The sequence below is a fragment of the Petaurus breviceps genome, unplaced genomic scaffold (assembly GCF_028583685.1).
Source record: "Petaurus breviceps papuanus isolate PSGF00001 unplaced genomic scaffold, PetGlider_PUasm1.0 115, whole genome shotgun sequence".
Taxonomy (NCBI): domain Eukaryota; kingdom Metazoa; phylum Chordata; class Mammalia; order Diprotodontia; family Petauridae; genus Petaurus; species Petaurus breviceps.
The window spans coordinates 3,660,910-3,683,709 of NW_027185612.1; the positions used below are offsets into that span (position 1 = coordinate 3,660,910).

Here is a 22,800-nt window from a genome sequence, read left to right on the forward strand (position 1 = left end):
ACTGGTGAAGGACAGTGCTGTTGTTGCAGGGGTCTGGGAACCTTTCTCTTGGTTCAGAGCTACTGAGACTGTCCTGCAGACAGAGAGTGAATACTGTCCACTGGTGAAGGACAGTGCTGTTGTTGCAGGGGTCTGGGAACCTTCCTGTTGGTTCAGAAGGCCTGAAGAAGGATTTTCTTGTTGTATGTTTACAGAAATCCTGGGAGAGGATTTTGCTAATGTTTTCAGGGGTCCTAGGACTGTTCTGCAGACAGAGGATGAATTAATGAAGAGATTGGCAATGTATCTTGTAGTCTTGCTAAGCCTTGTCTCCCCAGGAACTAAGATTGCTGAGAACTTGCCTCTTGTCAAAATGAAGAAAAGACCTCCATGTGGGTATTAAGTGCTATGCTTAAACTTGTTGTAACTCTGGGGTACATTCAATAGTGATCCAGGGGTGGGGAACTTTTGACCTTTTTGTGTTCTATGGTTGAACAAATGAATGTACTTTACTTATGATTGGAAACTAATCTCCATTTGAGAAGAGGGGCTTTGTGATGGACTAAATGAAGGTACAGCCTAGGGGTGGAGTAGTATTTAGAACAGAGACTCTGTAAGTGATTGAATGAATGTAAGGTCCTGGGGTGGGGTAGTACTTGGAGATTATTTAATCACACTTAGTAAATGCTGTATTTTGAATGATGTCATATTTTGATCTTCTCTGTTCTTAATTTATCACTGAATAAAATGGAGAGCACCTATGCTGGTATTCTGAACCTTGGGAAGTTGCCTTTCCTTGGCATTACATTACAGGCTTCTATGGTTAAGGCCAGAGTCCTTTCCACCTCAACAGAGTACATACACCTGACCTATTAAACTGGGGGGAAAAGAAAGGTATACTAATTTAAGTAATATACCAACTGACCTGGGAATTCTTCCTTGAGGTTGGGAAAGTTGATGTTGGTATACAGAACAGGTGCCACTGTTGCTATTTCGCCCAATGCCTCTTCTTTCTCCCATTTGAGAGTGCTTCTCTGGGTGTTAGACAAAGTATCGCCTTCTCCTTCCATAGTTGGGGCTGATGATGGCCAGGAACTATGAGGATCATTCCCCATTGGGTTCAAGGCAGAATTTTTATCCCTGTAAAAATACATGTCTCAGATTCATTACAAATTATTCCTAAGTGGTCTACTAAAAGATAAGATTGGCATCACAGGACAAATCTCTAGGATATAGTTTTGTTTTATTTTAGCAACAGGTAAAAATTTCTTACCCACATGTACACAATTCAGTGAAGACCAATCTACACACATCTATAATCACCATGATTTAAGTTTTGGAATTATTTACCTGGCATCAGTATATGGAGACTGTGTTATAGAAGAGAAAGTTCCTAATCCATTTCCAGGAGTCAAAGAATTATGAGGAAGATGAGGATTGGGTGCAATTAGGCCATTCATAAGCGGCATGCGAGAAAAAACACCATCTCCTTGGGATGAGAAAAAAATAATTTAAATGGTTGTATGTATATTATAGCTATGACAAATAAAACAACTACGTACTTTAAAATCTCAGTAGTATAATCTTTGTATAAATTTAACTTCTAGAATGACATACATCAGAGGGAAAAATGGCTTAGGACTTGGAGTGGAAGAAGGCAATGTATAAATGAATTTAAGTATGCACTTGGCATTTTTAGGGCAGGTATTTGTTACTCAATGAATGTCAATAAATAAGAATTAAGGAGACCCACGTTTAAAACAAAACAAGCAAAGAAAGAAAGGTTTTTCACAACAAATAGAAAATGCAAAAAAAAAAAAAAAAGATTCCAATACTACACAAGTTAAAACAACCGGAAAGATTTTCACTAATGCTCAAGGTAGTGAACGCTTTGTACTTTATATCTATTTAATTTATTTATTAGTCCAGCATGCTGAAGAAGGAAAAAAACAACAGATTTAAAATAAAAAGGATTCAGTTTAAATTTCTTCTCTATTATTACCTCTATGACTTTTAGGAAAACAAACACAACATTCTAGGCCCCATTTGTTCTCATCTAAAAATATCAAGCTGGGTAGAAGGGATGGTCTTAAATACAATACTTAATACTAGTTAAATACCCAATCCTGAATCTAAATCCTAGATCCTTTGAATACCAATAATGACCATCAACAAATATACTGATTAGGCACTTTCTAGTGTTAAAAAATTACATACATGAATTCACTAGACTTCAAAACAACCATATGTTAGGTGTATTGCTCCCCCCTCCCCAACCTACTTTCAGTGATAAGGCAGAGGGGTTCTATGGGGGGGCCCCCTGTGGGGAAGGAGTGGGAGAGACTGAAGACATATACATGGATGAAAACAAAGGCCTAAATAAAAATTTTAAACCAAAACAAAAAATATTAATCAATTTTGCTCATTTTTTTCCCTTTTAAAAAATATTCTTAAGCAGGATGTCTATTGAGGAGGTAAGTAGAGGAGGGTAATTGAGAAAAATTTTGATGATGTAAAAAAGACATCAATAAAAAATTAAACACACACACACATGAAATATCACAAGTCCACAAGATTAAGAGCTATCAGATATGCTAAGCTACCTGAATCAGAACTCATGACTTTTCTGTTATGGAAAAAGCTACCTTCCAATGTGGTTAAGAGTATCAAAATCTCCAAATTTAAAGTAAAAACTTATTCACTTGAATGCATATTATATATATAACACTGATATCAGAAAGTCTACAAAACATGTATAAAAATCTGTCTTTAAGGAGCTGATCATATACAGATTTTGTTTGAAGAATGGTAGTATTTTCAAAGATGGAAAATTCAAGACTACATAGGTTTTTACGTATATTTATGCCTGGAGGAAAAAGGTATTTGAACATGTCTACTTACTATTTTTCTTTTGTTACCTCATGAATACGTAATGCATCCAGGGTCAAATATAAAAGCATTTGTTTGGCATTCAACGCCATTCATAACCTGGACACATTCTACCTTTCCAGTCGTTTACACATTGCTATTTTTTATATGTAGTTTGATATAATAATGCAGGATCTTCCAAGAACACAAAATATATCCTTGACTCTGTGCATTCTCACTATATTTCCATGATCACTGAACTCTTTCCCTCCTCGCTTTAAGTCTCAGCTAAACCTCCACCTTCTGCAAGAAAGTTTCCTAATCCTCCTTAATACTAGTTTCTTCAGGGGCAGCCAGGTAGCACAGTGAGTGAGAGCACTGGCCCCAGAGTCAGGATGACCTGGGATCGAATCCGGGCTCTGATACTTAGCACCACACCCAGAAATAACTGGCCATGTAACCTTGAGCAAGTTACTTAATCCCAATTGCTTTAAAAAAAAAAATACTAGTTTCTTCCTTCAAAATTATAAGCAATTTACAATGGATTATAATTGGTTTGTATAAAGTAGTTTTCATAGTATCTCCCCACTAAATTGAGAAATAAAGGACAGGGACTATTTCTGTCTTTGTATATTCAGTCCTTAACATACTGTCTGACAAAAAGGAGGTCCTTAATTAATGCTTGCTAGTTTGGAAAAAATTTTTAAGAAAATAATATACACGGGAATGACAAAAACAATTTGCTAGTTTTAAAGGGAGGGCCTAAGAGTGTCTGGGCAGAGACAAAGACAACATCTGTTCTGTGCTTTAGTAGTATATACCATATGGTAAACAAATATAAAGATGCTGAGAAATAGAAATACTAGGTAATTTTAAAACACTGATCTTAATTTTGTTAAAAGTGATAGACTAAAATATTTCTAACAGACATTCAGAACATCTTGAATGCTGAAAATTTGAGGTTTAGGATAAGATAATTCAGTATTGATTAGAGGAAGGAAAAGAAAAAATAAAAATATACTTATGTCCTAGAATAAGAAGTTAAAGGCAAGCTTGGGAGATTATACCTACAAATTAAGAAAACAAATTTCCATAAATTCTTAATACTCAAATAAAATGAAGTTTGGATAGATACAGGTATTCCCTTCAAAGACAGAGATCAAAATTCATTTACCCTGTGGAACTCTTGTTGATTTTTTTCATAAGTTCACTACAGGATAAATCACTTAAGAATGAATTCACACAGTATGCTAAGGGGCTTTCATCAGTTTCTTTGGAGACTACTCAAATAAAACCAATTATTCAAGGACTCTCCATGTAACTAGCATATCTTACTTGTTTGATGACCTCCCTTACTGTCTTTCTCCTTAAGTAATCCCATCTTTGTTACATGAAAAACCTTTACACACACTTTTTTTTAAAAAGCACAAAAATCTCACATCTTTCTGACTATAACTCTCCAATGTTTTCCTACTTTCTACACTATAGACCTAGAGGTGTAATAGTTTTCTTCAATAGTCATATACTTTCAATTAGAAAAAAATTCTACTATACATTATACTTCTTTGTGTGCTTTTCAAATACCTTTGTTTTTTTACCAAAATAAGAGAAAAAATGAATGCCTAAAACACCTAGATCATTAAGAAACAGTTTGGATAAGTGAACTATAATGTCAATCCAAGTCAAAGTTAACAAGCACTTATTACATGTTAGGTACACTGCTAAGCACTGAGAATAGAAATTAAAGAAGAAAGAATGAACATTGGTTTCAAGGTGCTTATAGTCTAAAGGGAAAACAGAACATAAAAGAATCTAAAAAGGGGCTGGAGGGGAAAACAAGAAGGAACCTCAACGGGTACCTATATGAGAAAGTCTGAAGCCTGGATAACAACAGATAAAATGAGTGACCTCATTGAAAAGGAGGGTCTGGGACAAATCAGTCAATCAAGAGAAGCTGCAGGGGCAAACAGTATTTCCAATGTGGAAGGTCCAGGGGGTAGAGTGAGTTTCCAGGATGAGGAGATTTCTATGGCATGGTAGACAATGTCTAGACAGTCATCAACACATCTTGGGAGAGCAATGAGGACCACCCTTCAAGACATGCATAAGGACAAGACCAGATTTTTTTTTAATGTATGGAAGAAAACAAAGGAAAATGAAGAAACACAAATGGGCAGAACAGTTTTGAAAAGTAATAAGTTGAACTGATGTTATACACAAACATGCATTTAAAAACAGAGTATGAAATGGAGATTCAGAATTAGATGTAGTATTCTTTTTCTGTATTTATTAAAGTTTTCTTTTATTGGTTTTAAATTTTAGAATGAATCTTTTTCAAAAAGATCAAAGGTATGAAAGAGGGGAAAGGAATATCATGTAAGAAAGTCAATAAACATTTACTAAGCACCAATTATGGACCAGGCTCTGTGCTAAGCACAAAAAGAAAAAAAACAAGTACCTGCTCTGAGAACACACATTTAATAGAAGAGACAACATGCAAGCAACTACGGACAAATAAGATACATACAGGATAAACAAGGGACAGTGTCAGAAAGAACTCACTAAGGTTAAAAGAGATCATGAAAAGCATTCTGTAGAATGTAAAATTTTAGCTTTAACGGGAAAGAATCCAGGGAAGGTAAAAAGCAAAGGTGAGTATGGAAAGAGTACAGTCAAAATGTTCAGAGTGGGAAGATGAAGTATCTTGTTGGAGTAATAAGGAGGCCAGTTATTTGCAATGCAGAGTACATGGAAGGGAATAAGGAATAGGATGTTTGGAAAGGTAGCAAAACTTAAATTTTGGTTGTAGTGTGTCACTTATAATTTGACTATTATCACCTAAGAATTCACTGCTATGATAAGAGAACTAGATAATCTTTCTACCTAAAAGGATTGCTTAAATTTTCGTAAGGATGGCATTTGATTGCCTACTTAAACATATAAGTCATTGAATGAAGAAAATTACTGTATTTTGTACTATTGTACACTGCATTGTCATACATTCATGACATTCAATGATTTCCTCTCCCTTATAAATCACTAATGCAGCTAAGGCTGTTAGGTGGTGCAGTAGACAGAGTATTAAGTTTGAAGTCAGGAAGACATTTTCCCAAGTTCAAAAGTGGCCCTAACACACTGGTTAGCTGTGTGATCCCGGACAAATCACTTCACCCTATTTACCTCACGAGAAGGAAATGGCAAACCAATCCATTATCTTTGCCAAGAACACCCCAAATAACGTCATGAAGACTTGGATATGATTGAAAAATGACTGAACAACAATAGATTAATAACAAAAATACTAATAAAGGACTAATAAAAGAAAGTGGCTGAGAACTGCTCATCTGACCACTGCCAAGTAACAATTGTCATCCCTGTCCCCGAAGCAGTTTTACTTTTCTATACTAACAATTAAGAATATGCCTTCCACTGAATCAGGCACACTGTCTCTCTGAGAACATGTTGGTTTATTTATTCTCAATTGGAAAATAATTAAGCACTATTTTCACTTATACCAAATGGGTAATTTCTTGGAGGAATGGAAGACATTGAAGATCAAAAGTCTTGATTGACCTTATATCTAAATATAAGTACTGAATATTGAAATCATATTCATAGTCCTTTGAGAAAAAAGCATCTGTTCTTTTACTACACACTTCGAATGTAGAGAACAAAAACAAATAAAATGCCAAACAACCCTGCCTCTAAAAACTAAACAAAACAACAAAATACTCATGAATCAACTCCACAAATATAAGCAGTTAATTAACTAACTGTAAAGTTTTTTTTTTCATTTAAAACTATTCCATTTAAAAAATTCCATGATCCCCAAACCATTTGGCTATTCAATCTGTTTTATCAGGCCTTGAACATCTCTACAGATTTGTAGTAAGGAATTAATTTCTTCTCTTTCCTGACTACCCATTGGTATATTCCAAAACAGTGTTTTAAGCATTTATCAGGCCAGAATGAAAGTATGAGTTTGGAAACTATAATTCTTTATTAATACTAATATACTCGTGTGATAATTCTTTTCAAACAATCACAAGTGTGTTGGCTTCTTATAGAAAAACTATCCAAGAGATATGCCCAATACAGTAAAATAATTCCAAAAATCTGGGGGAAATCCAAAAAAAGGGAGAAAATATATTATGAGACCTTTTTATTCTAATCAAGGTAATGATCAGTCATAACTTCAGAAGATTAACAACGGCTCATGCTAACTACCTCTAGGAAGAGAAGCAATGGATTAACAGTTATAGACTAAGACACATAATTGCACATAGAGTCAAAATATGGACTTTGTTTTATTTGATTATACTTATTTGTCAAAGAGGAGGGAGGTAAGCAGGAGGTGTGGAGAGACAGGAAAGGATGGGTAACTGGGTAGAAAGAAACAAAAGAAAACAGACTCAAGAAGCACTAAAAAATACCCACCAAAATAAAAAGAAATTGAAAAGTGGACAAAATTTTGTTACTGTTTAATGTTGACATCAAAAACTACATAAAAGAACTCTAAAGTTTTCATATAAATGAAATGTTCATATTCACTGGTGATTGTTAGCTTATAAGGAAAAAAGAAAATTTTAAAAAATTTTCATCAATTACAAAACAAGGATGGAGATAAAGGGAAAGAATCAAGTATGAGATTTATAAACTTTGATTTTCAGAATTTTTTGGCAAGTTTTTTTTTAATATTAAACAAGGATTCCTATTTACTAGGCGATATTTTTTTTTCTTTTGCCTTTGTTTTACTGCATATGTGTAATGCAATATGGGAAATTTCCACATATAAATGGATTCGTCATTTGAGTAGTGAAAGTGAAACAAAATAATAACAGAGAGGAAAGGTATTTTATAGAGCATTTAGTATAAATTATTCATTTTACAGACAAGGAGAATGAGATCCAGGTAAGTGAAGCTATTTGGACAAAATTAAATAATTATTAGGCAAAGAAAAGTACAGAATATTGGTTTGGAAATTAGGATTTCTTTTAAATCACTTGCACTAATGCAGAAGTTAGAAAATTTAAGAAAACTATTAATTGGCTAACACTGTGAAAATATATTTTTTTAATTTTCTTTTCTGCTTAAAAAGGCAAAGATGATAGACAGTAAGGCTGTAACCCTGTCATTAAGAAAAAAATAATCAGTCACCAAAGCACCAAACACCTCTTCATAAAAAGAATTCTACACCTTCCCATGAAGGAAACCTCAATTTATTTTCAACTATAATACCAGAAAGATACAACTTCTGGACAAAGATTTAGAGTAGATTCATCAGAACTACAGGAGCTAGAGTTAGGACACTAACTAGACTCACAACTGCTGAATCAGCACTCAACACTGGCTATAAACAGGACTGAGTACCTTTCAAAAGGTAAGAAAAAAATTACATGCTGTTTCATGCACATAAAACTATTCAAGAATGACAGAGCACATTATCTGGGATCAAACATTATACTTCCTAACAAAAAACATATTAAAAATTTTGTTACTTAGCAGAACTCTGTGCAAATTGAATTCAATTCATCTAACATTAATTGAACACAGATAGAATGACTTCTTTCATTACCACAACTCCAAGTGTACCTTCAACCAAGGCTGCAGTCACAATATTTCCTTGTCATTAAATTATAATGCATACAAAAATTGATTAAAGAAAATGCACCCACAAAACCAAATCAGGACATACCATGATTATGTAATGGAATTAACTGTGGTGGTGGTGGAGGTTGTGGCAGTGAGGTTGGCTGAGTGGTAGCAGGACTCAGTACAGCAGTGAACAAGTCTTCAACATCTTTCCCTCCAAGCTCTGCAAAAGAAATAGCAATTCAAATATGAACAGCTAGAGTACTATTAGGAGGAAAAAAATGCACAAAAAGAATAGGAACACATACCTGGAATCTTATACAATTTTCCAAGAATTGCTCCTGAAATGAAGTTTTTAAAAAAGAGAAATTAGTCATGTTATTTAGATAGTTAAATGAACAATAGTATTAAATTTAATTAATGTGAAGGAATGTATGTTAAATGAAGAATTAAAGCATGCAGAAATCTTTGAAAATTGTATTTACTCATGTCTTTTAGAAAGCCTAGATGTAGGGCAAATATTTTACCATCTGTGACCATTTTGTCTAGTTCAGGACTGAGGATGCCATCTAGTTGCTCTTCACTCAATGGCCGTGAACTTTGATTAATGTTTGGCTGAGGCAAAGAGGAAGGATCATCAGAGATGGAACCAATATCTAGGCCGGCTAAAGAAATGAAACATTAAATCAGACAATGAATTTAGTGGGCACACAACTGTTAGGTATAAAAATGTGATATAAACGTACAACAATTTAGATAAATTAAAACAAAATCCAATTATCTGATTTCAATATTAAATTTACCATCAAAATTTGTCAAGTAATTTGCAGTTTTTTGTTTAGAAAGCAAAAAGATGAGTTTGATATAAGAAAATTCTGTATACTATATTAGGCATATTATATTTGCAGGTACAGCAGTTGTAAAGTATTTTTCATTATAAACGAATTTTCCATGAAGAACACAAAAAACATAGGAAACAAAAAAATCGCCAACTCAGACAAGTCTTGAGGAAGACACTCATTAGATGGAATATCCACAAGAATACTAACAATGTAACTGATACTCCAATTAAGACACCTCACCTGAAAAGAATACCACTGCTTTTCTGTTGTATTTATAACTACTTTGCAAAAAGATAAATTTTATCTGTACTAGTAAAAAATACTCAAATATCTATTTGTATATATGGAAAGCAGTAAATCTACTGCATATAATGAGTTTTAGAAATACTGTCCAATTAAACAACTACCATCTTCATAAAATTATACTCTTACTTTTCAAGGAAGCAAGGAGCAAGTAGAGAGGAGACTGGATGAATTCTGGGTACAGAAACTTAATGCATATTGACAATTTTTTTTAAAAAATTGATAGTTTTAAATGGCTGCCTGTTAAACTGGCAGGAATGTCTCTGAAGAAAGAGAAGAAAGTTTTTTATTCATGCTTTACTATGCTATTGTTTAAATGGCAACAAAAAAAATTCCAACCTAAAGTTCACAAAGTTCTGCACAACAGCTTTAAGGATCATTTATTTAATGTTACAACAGACAACAAAAAGGCAAGAAAATATATAAAGGAAATATGGACAGGCAAAAAAAATTGTTTTTAAATTTTTAATATACTTTTAGAACTTAATCCAGGACACAGAAAAATTACAAATTAAGTTGTTTTAACTACACAAAGATAGTGAAAAATGAAAGCATGAATTAGTAATAAGTAAGCACTACTAATACTTGAGCATGCATATATAGGCTGTTTTGCTGAAGTCACTAGGAAAAAAAAAACTACTTCTAGTCATGGTTCATCCATTATTTGGATTCTTACCAAATGGGGAAGGTGAGTTCTCAACCTGGAAAGTGCATAAATCAAGACCTACAAGACCCAAACCAAATAAAATGGATGAATATCATAAGAGAGAAAAAAAGAAAAATGATCCCCAAAAAAGAGTGAGCCAAGAAGAAATTCTGTGAGATATTTATTGAGAGCAGACAAGCAAGAGCAAGATAATGAAAGCAAAAGAGTGATACAGATCAAGAGAATAAGAGTGAGATAATCAATGTATGAGACAATCAATGTAGGGAGAAAATAAATATATGATTATATCCAAAAAGACTCCTAGAATAAGAGTCAGGGACAAATACATTCCACATATAAGTGGGAAAACAGAACCAAGTCAAATAAAATAGCATGAAATTTCTCCAAAATATTAAAAAACAAAGTCCTTCCTTCAACTGATAGTTATAATACATATGACACTATGATAATACATAAATAATTACTAACAGTTGACACATACCTGAATGGTCTGCAGATTTTACTAAATCATCAGAAAGTATTCCTAAGATGTCATCTTCTGTGTTTAATACTTCTGAGAGGTCAGCTAATGGATCATCAGCATTAGCTATAGGAAATAAAGCATTAAAATGTGGTTATGTGCAATATGCTAAATACATTATTTAAAAGACCCTCGTAAAGCTCTAGGATTTATTGATGAGGAAATATCTTCAAGATCATAAATATTTCCAACCTTAGAAGATAATTTTTATGACCAACAGAGGCTGGGAAAAAAGTCATCATCTGGTAGCAAATTTTAAGGAGATATAAATTTGCATTATTACTTTCTTAAAATTTTTATATATATATATATATATATATATGTATGTATACGTATATACACACACACACACACACACATACACACACACACATCTACGGATGACATATAAAAAACCTTTAGAGTGCTTTAAAACAGAAATAATTTATGGATCTTATCTGGAATGTTTCCTGAAAAAATAGAAGGCAATGTGAAATATCTCATTTGCAAAATCACTCACCTGCAAAATGGATCCAGGAGAGACAACTTAAAAATTATTGGAATACCCGAAAGCCACGATCAAAGAAAGAACCTAGAAATCATCGTTCAAGAAATTCTCAAGGAAAACTGCCCTGATGTTTTAGAAGCAGAGGACAAAACAGAGGTTGAAAGAGTCTACTGATCACCCCTTGAAAAAGATCCCAAAAAGAAAATTTCTAGGAATATTATACCCAGGTTCTGGAATGCCCAAATCAAGGAGAAAATATTACAAGCAGCCAGGAAGAAACAATTTGAATATTGTGGAGTCACAATCAGTATAACACAGGATCTGGCAGGTTCTACACTGAGGGATCGAAGGGCTTGGAATATGATATTCCAGAGGGCAAAGGAGCTGGGATTAAAACCAAGAATCACCTACCCAGCAAAACTGAGTACCACGTTTCAGGGGAAAATATGATCATTCAGTGTAACAGAAGACTTTCAAGCATTCCTGATGAAAAAATTAGAGCTGAATAGAAAACTTGACATTCAGATACAAGAAGCAGGAGAAGCATGAGAAGGTAAACAGGGAAAAGAAATCATAAGAAACTTATCAAAGTTGAGCTATTTACATTCCTATATGGAAGAACGATAATTGTCAGTTATGAAACTTTTCTCACTATGATAATAATTGAAAGGAACAGAAATGTGTGTTTGTATGTGTGTATATATATACAGATACACACACACACATATATGTCTATATTGGAGGATATATCGGCATATGAATATATATGTGAATGTGTGTATATATCTGTACAAGGACACATAAACAGAGGGCACAGGACCAATTTAAAAGGAAAGCATGATACTTAAAAGGTGAAATTAAGAGGTGAGAGAGGAATATAATGAGGAGATGGGGAGAGACAGAATGGGATGAACTATCTCGTACAGAAGAGATAAGAGAAAATGGTTACAATGGTGGGGAAGAACAGGAAGGCAAAAGGGAATGGGGCAACCTTATTCTCATTGAATTTGGCTTAGGGAGGGAATGACATACACACTAAACAGAGTATCTCAACCTACATGAGGGAAGGGGGGAATATGAGAGGGGGGGATGATGGAAGGGAGGGCAGGCTGGGGGGGAGGGAAATTGGAAGCACCCACTTTTGAAAAGGGACATGATCAAAGTAGAGAACAGAACAAGCGGGAGGTGGGATAAGAGGGAGGGAAATATAGTAAGTCTTTTATAATATATCCACTTCGGAAATGTTTTGCATAGCTACACATGTACAACCTATAATGAATTGCTTATCTTCCCAGTAAGGGTGGGTGACAAAGGAAGAAGGGAATGAATCTGGAATTCAAAGTTTTAAAATCAAATGTTTAAAAAATATATACATATACTATTATCAATATTATTTTACATGTAACTGGGAAATAAGATATACGAGCACTGGGGCATAGAGATTCACCATGCCCTACTGGAAAGTTGGAGGGGGTATGGGAGAAGATATGGGAAAGAGCAGATTGGAGGAGGGGATATCCAGTGGGATCACTATTTTGGGATGGTGGTAGGGGAAAAATGGGGAGAAAATTTGTAACTCAAAATCTTGTGGAAATGATGTAAACTAGAAGTTAATAAAGCATTTAATTAAAAAAAAACATTTTCTGCAACATCTAAAATGCCTTACTGTTTATTAATAATTTCCAAAATAAAGATGAGAAAATTTACAGAGAAGTATCAACAGAGTATTAAGGGAATATAAGAATAAAGAAATAGGCAAAAGGAAATAAAATATTAAATTTCAAGACAGTGTAATCATTTTACCAAGACTGTTGTTTGACAAAAAAAAGTATACCAATAAAACAAAAGAAGGATCTCATAAGCAAAATGTAATAGTAAAGTCACATGTGGGACTATTAGGTTATGATGCTATTTTTATTTACATTATTTCACATATCCTTATGACTCTCAAAAAGATAAGTGGAACAAAAAAAAAAACCTTAAAATTGGCTTATCTCTTCTGGATATGAATTAAAAATCTTTCTCCTCATCTTTTCCAGTTGACTAAACCCCATTAATTAGAGAACAAAATGGCAAATCAATCCAGTATCTTCACCCAAAATCCACAAATTGGATTATGATGAATTGGACAGGATGAAAAGAACTAAACAACATGTCTTTTGTGTGCAATTTATGTTGCATGTTTTGTTTGTACATAATTGTAAGCATATTGTCTCCCCCGATTAGAATGTGAGCTCCCTGAGAGCTGGTACTATTTTTAATTTTCTTACTGTACTCTTTACAAGAGTATACTACAGTGGAATATAGTAACTTAATAAACACTTGCTGACAAGAAAGACAAAGTATGCTGCTGCATGAGGAAACTGAGGGTCCCAGTAATTAAGGGATTTGTCCAAGTTGATAACTAAACGATAGAACAATGAACTGAACCTAGGTCTTCTGATTCTGAGTCCAGTGTTCTTTCAAAAGTAAAATGATGCTTTTATAGTACTTATAAATAACTGTTTCATAAAATTCAAGGATGCTAAACACAAAAGAAAGGCTTTAATAAAATCTTTGAGACAAATGAATAAAAAATCTGATTTCTTTAAGTCTCTAAACATACATTATAGCAAACAGTACAATAAATTCAAAATTTATTGAGTTAAAAATTTGCAAGAAAAAAGAATATGTTTATCTACACTCTGGAGAAAAGAAAAATCAATATGTTCAAAACATGAAAAATCATAGTAGATGCATTCATTTGAATACAAATAAATTTGACACACCCAAAAACAATATAACCAAAAATCTTAATCTGTATCTTTTAGAAACCTGACAAAGGCAGCTAGGTGAGCCAGTGAATAGAGCACTGGCCCTGAAGTCAGGAGGACCTAAGTTCAAATCTAGCCTCAGCCACTTAACTCTTACTAGCTGTGTGACCTTGACCTTGGGCAAGTCACTTAACCCTAATTGCTCTGCCTTTCCCCCCTCCAAAAAGAAAAAAGCAAAAAAAGAAGCCTGATACAAAATAAGGGTAACAGCCAATCAACAACACACAAATAGCAAAAGAATAAGAATCAGAGGAATATAAGAACAATTATAAAAATGAGTTAAGTCCAATAAGCAAAGGAATAAAACTGAAATAGATTAGAAGAAACCAGACATTTATTAAATGAGCAGTAACAATTAAAACTTACAAAATGCTGGAAAATAAGTATATCACAGATAGAACTGCAAAATGGTACCATTTTTCTGGAGAACAATTTTGAAACATGCATTACAAATTACAAACCTGAAAGGATGTTTTGATTCAATGAGCTACTTAATATTCTAAAGATATAATTAAAAAGCTATCTCCATAAAATATTCAAAGTTGTCTTATATTTAACAGCAAAAATTCTTAAGTAATTTCTATTCTATGGCTGAGGGTGCAACATAAATTATACTCCAGTAATATAATAGAATACTACTATACCACTTAATATGACAATATTCCAATACTTCAAAAGATGAAAGATATAAGGACTATAAAAAAATCAAAAGGCACCTGAAAGACAAAAAATTGCAAATACTGAAGAGACTATGAAGGCTGACTATAGGATAGATATTTAAAGATAAAATATGTAGAGATCACAAAATTAAGGAGTCTAGGGTCATAGACTAAGAACACTAAAGAATACTGGAAATAATTAAGTACAAATCCTTCATTTTAAAGATGAGAAATCTGGGCGGCCAGGTGGCACAGTGAGTAAGAACACTGGTCCCAGAGTTGGGAGACCTGGGATCGGTTCTGACCTCAGATACTCGGCACCCACACAAAATAACTGGTCTTATAACCTTGAGGAAGTTAGTTAACCCCAGGGGGCGGCTAGGTGAAAGAAAGAAATTTTTATATTTAATGAGGACATTTTTATTTCTTTGGGGAAATCACCTAAATGCAAGTAGAATTCTCTGGTATACAATACATTGCAATACTTCAGAGTTCTGTTATGCAGGCATTAAGACCTCAAGATTTCCTTTCACTTAAGACCACAGTTTAGTAGTACGTGGAACAATCCAAAGTTTAAATGAAGCAAATGAAATTAATGTCAAAGTATTTCCATTCATTTCGGTTTGTTATTGTTCAGTCTTTTCTGTGTCTGACTCTAAGTGTCTGACAATAGATTTCAACTATGAAAATGAATCTTTCTGACTTTACACCTGGCACTCTATTTACTGCACAATCTAGTGGCTACCCCTGTTTATTTCAGTGTCTAGTCCAGGGGTGGGGAACCTACGCGTTAAAGGTCACATTTGGCCCTCTAGGTCCTCAAGTGGGGCCCTTTGACTGAATCCAAAAATCAAAGAACAAATCTCCTACATAAATAGGATTTGTTCTATAAAACTTGAACTTAGTCAAAAGGCCACACCAAATGACCTACCAAGCCACATGTCAAGGTCCGAAGTTTCCCACCCCTGGTCTAGTGTATTTATAATAGGGTAAATATAGAAAACACATGATCTCCTGTATCTCTGTTGCGCAAAAAAATATTACTACCTTTTGCTGACTGTGCCTGTGAACTTTCTTGCCAGAGGAAAAGAAATCTTGAAATTTACAGGCAGCTACAATAAACCTGCCCACTTTCCCTAACTCACTCAAAGAAAGGTACAGAATTTTCTGAAACTGTCAGGATATTGTTAATATGATCACCATTAACCAACACAGAAAATAAAATCTCTAGCTATGGATTTTATGTAACATTTTTCGAGGTAAATATATTGTTCCTTTCATTACAAATTCTCATTACAAAAGAGCAGTAACTAGATGTGGCAATCAAGTACCCAAGACATAGCACAGCACAGAAGAAACAACACAGGATATATGGAATTAAACATTTTAGTTCATGAACACATTCTGACAATTGCCAATTGGAAACCCTGGGGAAGATAATTCTCTAATTTTCAGTTTGCTCATTTGTGAATTTGATAATAATCATATTATCCACTTCAGGACTAATTCTGAGAAAAATACTTTGAAAATCTCAAAACACTACATATATTTTTTATAACTGTTATTTTAAAAAATCCCTTTTACATGTATGTGCTCTATCTTCTGTATAATCATATCTGTGGTTTTTTTTTTAAAGGATATTATGGAGCTTCCTGGTTTTGAGAGAATAGAGACATATAAAACATTCCCCTATCATCAGGAAACATGTTTCTATTGCTTCTTCAGAGTACTGATGAAGAGAGAAAAAAATATGACAGTGAAGACCTTGTGGTTTGGGATTATATATGAACAATCTGTCTAGCGTAATTGATCATCCAAGTCAATGAAGTTGGTAAGAAAGCAACTCTAGCAAGGGCCATGTCAAGATAGCTAACAATTACTTATAGCAAAGGGGCAAGATAGTCAAATTTTTGTTACATATATGTACATTTCTATGACTTGGGGAAATTAAGAAAAAACCGATTTGCTTACATTGCTTTTAGAATTCCTTTTGTCACTCAAATAAAGGACAGCAGCAAAATATAAAAAATATTCATTAAGAAACAGTATTCCAAAATACACATACAAAAGGAACTAACAAATCACATACTCTAACACAAAAATACCTTTAAGGACAGAAACTGTCTAGATTTTCAACAATATATTACTTATGTTAGAATTCATAACTCATTTATACATTATGACTTAAAAACTAAAATTACATAGGAAACATTAAAAGCTACAAAGGAAAGACATAACAAAAATATATAATGTAAAATGTAATGTTACATTCCAACTACATTCATCAACAATTATTGTCCAACAATTTTTTGGAGGGGTGAAAAAAAAAATAAGATAATCATATGTAGTATTTATAGTAATGGGACAGGTAAGTCGTACAGTGGATAGAATGCTGGGCCTTGAGTCAGAAAAAGCTGAGTTGAAATCTGGCCTCAGACAATAGCTGTGTGACCCTGGGCAATGTCATTTAATACTGTTTGCCTCAGTTTCCTCCCCTGTAAAATGAGTAGAAGGAAATGGCAAATGACTCCAAGAAAACCTTAAATGGAATCACAAAGAGTCCAACACTTCTGAAATGACTCAACAACAACAACAATGATAATATCAATTTGGTTATTTGGAAATCTAATTTATGGATATTCTGGAGGAAGAATGCAAATCTTGAAGCCTGCAAGTCTAAATACTTTAAATCACTCCCTATTTCAGATAGGGTAATTTTTTATTTTTGCTGCCAGAAGATTAAAAACTGCATGCAGCTAATATCCAAACTATTTAAGATACTGTTTAAGAAAACTGCTAAAATAAAATTAACATCTCACAACTTGTCTGAAAAAAAAGAAAAATGACATAATATATCAAAAAAAGTTGGTGGTATTTGTTTTAAATAAAACCTGAAGATTTAACTTTATAGTCAGAAAATTTGAACAGAATACTAGAACCATTAGAATATGAGGATGAATTTTTCAAAACTTCCATGGTATCGACAATCTGTCTAGAGTAACTGATTATCCAAGTCAATGAAGTTGGTAAGAAAGCAACTCTAGAAAGGGCCATGTCAAGATAGCTAACATTACTCCTAGAAAAGGGGCAAGATAGTAAAAATTTTAGAAAGATTAGATAGATAGATAGATAGAGAGAGAGAGACAGACAGACAGACCAACAGACAGATAGATAAAAGATACTGAATTGGGGTGACTAGGTGGCGCAATGAGTAAAGCGCCAGCCCCAGAGTCAGGAGGACCTGAGTTTGGTTCCGGCCTCAGACACTTAACACAAAAAAACTAACTGTGTAACCTTGGGCAAATTACTTAAGCCCAACTGCCTTCCAAGAGCCAGAAAAAAGATACTGAATACCAATGAGGTGAAATGACTTGCTCATAAATCACGTGCTTAAGAGTTAGAGGTGAAAAAGTTTCTGCATTTCTAATAGACTGCTCTTTCCTTTAAGAAGCAGTAAGGGAAACTTTAATACTGACTTTGGATATATAAATACTTAAGCATTAATTTTCTCCTCTATCTGATTTCAATGTTATATTTCTTAGTCCTGAATTATATTTTAATGGCGGTAGAAAGTTCCAAGTGAGGAGATTACCTATGCCATTCAAGACTGGCAACTATTTTCCAATCTGTATTTTTGAAAACTAGCTGGGGAGAAGGTATGTGCTTTGTGCAGGTTTGCAAGATAACATATATTACAGACAAGACTAAAACCCAGGACGACTCTAAACCCAAGAGTCTATTCACTAAGGCATGCTATCAATAGTTTCTTCAAGCCTTACATATTGTCTCATGTTTATCAAACTTCAACTAAATGGACATGAGGAGGTAGTATTTTTAAATCTGAAGGAAACACAGTGAAAAGCTAAAAGAGGCTGTGAATGGTCAGAAGTTCTTAGGTTGAGTTTTCCAGAAGTAGTCTTTGGACAGAATTTAGGGAATGCATGAACTTGGATACAATAAAACTACACTTTTTTTTTCAATAAAATTGGTTTCCTTCTAATGCTGAATATTTTTTGAATCATACGGCATTTTTATGGACTTCAGACTGCCAGAGGTCCGTGGAACAGTAAAGGTTAAGATTCTTGGATTTAACTGATATGCAGCATATAAAGAAGCAAAATTTGAAAATGAAAGACCATTAAAAAAATAAAATAAAATCCACATCTAATTCCAATTGAGGAAACAGCAAAATTTATTGACAAAAATAAGTAATGCTTTCAGAGATTTAGTCTGTTCTGTTATTATCCTTTCCAAATTTTCTAAATGATTTATTTGTAAACACAAAACACAAAAAAGAAACACCAAGAGAGGAAAAATAGTCTAGGGAAGCTGCTAATATCAATAATTATTCATATTTCTAGACCTGTTCAAGATTTCCTCACAATAACTTGGTAAGATAGGCTAGAGGATTTGTAAAGATGAAGTGACTTATTCATGGCACGAGGACTCAAACTCTGATTTTCTGATTTCAAGGCCACTATACCAGGTTTTGTCTTACTCAATTTTGTATTGTGAGAAATAAGGGTAGATCCCATAACTGTGAAAGGTATGTGATACAGGTTTCCTGACATCTCATCAGAAAAAAAAAAAAGAAAAGAAAACTGTTAAAAGCATAAATACTTAAGGCACAAACCATGCATACAAAGGAAATAAAATAAGAACTTATTGAATTGTCATGAATTTTATATACCTTGAGTTCCTGATTTCACTGGAGTTGAGGCTGAGCTGAGCAGGGGGTCAGAAGTAGGATCTAAAAAGTTTGTGTTCATGTTAGTTTTGCATGCAAGCTGAGATGCTGATTCTTCGGACAAGTTATCTAGACACAACTTGTTTTGCCTACTTGTATCTAGAAGGTCTTTTCCAAAGAAGGCTTCCTAGATGAAAATAAGCAAAAATAACATTCAGTTACCTCTGAATATTGATATATTCCTATAAAACATTTGAACATTCTAATACTCAATTAACAATGGGTAGTAAAATGAAAACTATACTTGATAGTACAGTCTATTACAAAAATACAAAATTTAATCATGAAGAAAGACAGTTATTTACAAAGACAGGTTTTTTAAACTCTAATTCGTGAAGTTAACTCTTCTTGGGTTTAGAGAAGCCCAGAACTGCACAACTGAAAAGCAAAATATGCATTCAAGAACTGACTTACAAAGCAATTTAAATATCGAGAAATTTAATTATAATTAAAATTTCAAAACTTAAAAAAAAAAAAAACCTAACTTTGGTACATTATTTTCCTCTTTTAACCAGAAATACTTTCATACAAATTTAAGTCTATTGAACATCCCAAAATAACATAATCTACATATTAAGTTTTTTCAAAAGCATATTTTATGTCCTAGGATTGATTCATTTGTAGAAATGCCCTGGACACTGAACTTTTAAAAATATCATAAATTATGCATCACCCCAAAGGGAGTAATTAAAAGAGTCATTTCGATGTGGCAGCATAGGGTATTCAAAAGCAGTGATTCTGGAATGAGAATACCTGAGTGTGATTCCTAGAATCTCCTCATATTTACCTGTATAAGGAGCTCAGGCAAGACTCTTTTAGTTAGTATTCTTGGGTACTATGGCTTTGTTCTTTAGTTTAGCAAGTGACTCATACCACCAACATTTCTCAACATTAAACCCACAGTTCGTACCTTACTGTAATCTAATGGCCTTATGAACTTCTCTTGATACGAAACAAACCTTCAGACAATACTAATATCATCAGTCAAGCAAGGGATCAGAAATGACTCATAAAGAAATTAAAATGGCCTCTCAATCTGACATTTGCAAAAAATGGTTGAGAACCCTCTAAATAACATTAACAGTCAGCTGAGAGTAGATATGATTAGGAGTATGCCAGTTATCACAATGTGGTAATTTCTTAATAGCATCTCAATATTCTGAACATTAATACACTTCAAAAAACGTTTAATTTACTAAATTAAGAGTTGTTCACTGGAAATGTTTTAAAAATTTTTTTCCTAAAATAATCTGCTTCTATATTATGTTTATGTGGCTATGTATATAACATGAGGAAAATTGAAAGCATCAATAATCATAGTAATGAAAACAGAAAGAGAGGAAATTTATTTCATCTCATTTATTCCCAGCTGTCTAGCTTCTTAATTGTCTACTGAATTAAACTGAAAACTGATGTAGATAAGAGCTTGTTATAACATTTTTGGATTTCTTTTCCTACTGTCTTTTTTCCACTACTCAGTTTTGCTGGGTAGGTGACTCGGTTTTAATCCCAGCTCCTTTGCCCTCCGGAATATCATATTCCAAGCCCTTTGGATCCCTCAGTGTAGAAGCTGCCAGATCCTGGGTTATCCTGATTGTGTTTCCACAATATTCAAATTGTTTCTTCCTGGCTGCTCGTAATGTTCTCTCCTTGAACTGGGAATTCCGGAACCTGGCTATAATATTCCTAGGAGTTTTCTTTTTGGGATCTTTTTCAGGAGGTGATCAGTGGATTCTTTCAACCTCTATTTTGCCTTCTGGTTCTAAAGCATCAGGGCAGTTTTCCTTGAGAATTTCTTGGAGGATGATTTCTAGGTTCTTACTTTGCTCATGGCTTTCAGGTAGTCCAATAATTTTAAAATTATCTCTCCTGGATCTATTTTCCAGGTCAGTGGTTTTTCCCATGAGATATTTTACGTTGCCCTCTATTCTTTCATTTGTTTGGATCTGTTTAACAGCATCCTGATTTCTCATAAAGTCATTAGCTTCCATTTGCTCCAATCTAATTCTGAAGGAATGATTCTCCTCAGTAAGCTTTTGAGATTCTTTTTCCATCTGGCAAATTCAGCTTTTTAGGCATTCTCTCCTCACTGCCTTTTTGAGCCTCTTTTGCCATTTGAGTAAGTCTATTTTTTAAGGTGTTACTTTCTTCAGTCAGGCTGTTGACTCTTCATTTTCTAATTTTCTTGCATCGTTCTCATTTGTCTTCTGAATTTTTCCTCCACTTCTCTTATTTGCTTCTTAAGGTCCTCTATGGCCTGTAATCAGCTCATATTTTTCTTTGAAGCTTTCGGGGCAGGAGTTCTGACTTCACTGTCTTTCTCCTGTTTCATGCTTTGCTCCTTTTTGTCCCCAAAATAGGAGCCTAATGTTGGAATCTTCTGTCTGCTTTGTTTCCTTTGCCTGCTCATTTTGCCACTCAATTATTTGACTTTTGGGCTTTTTGCCACAGTAGGACTCTGCCACCAGACATGGGAGCTTTTGTTCCAAACGCTGGGGTTTTCTCAGCTGCTGGAGGTATTAGATGGGTGCCCTCTCTCTGAGGCCTCCACACGCTCTGGCAAACTGGACACACGCCCCAGGACCTCCACCCTAGACTGCAATCCAGATCCAAGCAGGTTAAAGCAAGAGCGATTTCCCCTCAGACTGGTGCATGGTCCCCCTACACTCTGCAGGCCAGGAGCTGAAGCTGCCACATGGTGCTGGCTGGCTGTGCCAGTGTCTCAGTGGCTTCTGGCCCTGGGGAGCAAAAGCCACACACTCCCACTTACTGGGTCCCAAAGTCCAGACTGCTCTCTCTTTGTCCTTCGCATCTATGTGTTGATAAATCTGGAAACGGCCAAGCTGGTGCTGACCTGGAGTCCCTCTGGCCAGTGGCTGCTCAGGCCCACCTGGGGCTAAAGCCTCAGCGTGGAACTGGGCTCGGCTCCCAGAGCGCTGGGCTGGCCGATTCTTGCTGACCTGCTGGGCTGTCCTCAGAGGGAGGTTTGCTTCTCTGTGTCATTTTGTGGGTTCTGCAGCTCCAACATTTGTTTAGAGTCCCCTTTTTACATGGACTGGGGTAGAGGCCGGAGCATCGGGGAGGTTCTGCTTCTATTCTGCCATCTTCCTGGCTTATATATTTTCAAAATTCATTTATTTTATCTAAGGGAAGGTATTCAATAAGCATTTAAATATTTCTTACTTGGGGAGGCTAGGTCTCGCAGTGAGTAAAGTGCTGGCCCAGGAGTCAGGAGGACCCGAGTTTGATTCCAGACTCAGACATTTAACTAACATACACACACACACACACACACACACACACACACACACACACACACACAC

General features: G+C 34.4%; 1 protein-coding gene across 10 annotated transcripts in view; it reads right to left on the bottom strand.

Moving 5' to 3' along the window:
* The window catches only part of KMT2C (lysine methyltransferase 2C), a 336,336-nt gene that overhangs the window by 62,844 nt on the left and 250,692 nt on the right, over nucleotides 1-22,800 (bottom strand). For 9 of the 10 annotated variants that reach the window (XM_069084226.1, XM_069084177.1, XM_069084204.1 and 6 more), the window contains 7 exons: nucleotides 19,421-19,604; nucleotides 10,733-10,837; nucleotides 8,967-9,104; nucleotides 8,748-8,780; nucleotides 8,543-8,662; nucleotides 1,330-1,468; nucleotides 905-1,119 (listed from right to left, as the gene is read on the bottom strand). In XM_069084226.1, the coding sequence (XP_068940327.1) occupies nucleotides 905-1,119; nucleotides 1,330-1,468; nucleotides 8,543-8,662; nucleotides 8,748-8,780; nucleotides 8,967-9,104; nucleotides 10,733-10,837; nucleotides 19,421-19,604 (934 nt within the window). Of the gene's footprint in view, nucleotides 1-904; nucleotides 1,120-1,329; nucleotides 1,469-8,542; nucleotides 8,663-8,747; nucleotides 8,781-8,966; nucleotides 9,105-10,260; nucleotides 10,309-10,732; nucleotides 10,838-19,420; nucleotides 19,605-22,800 lie in introns of all 10 variants that reach the window. The other variant, XM_069084252.1, reaches the window with a different exon arrangement.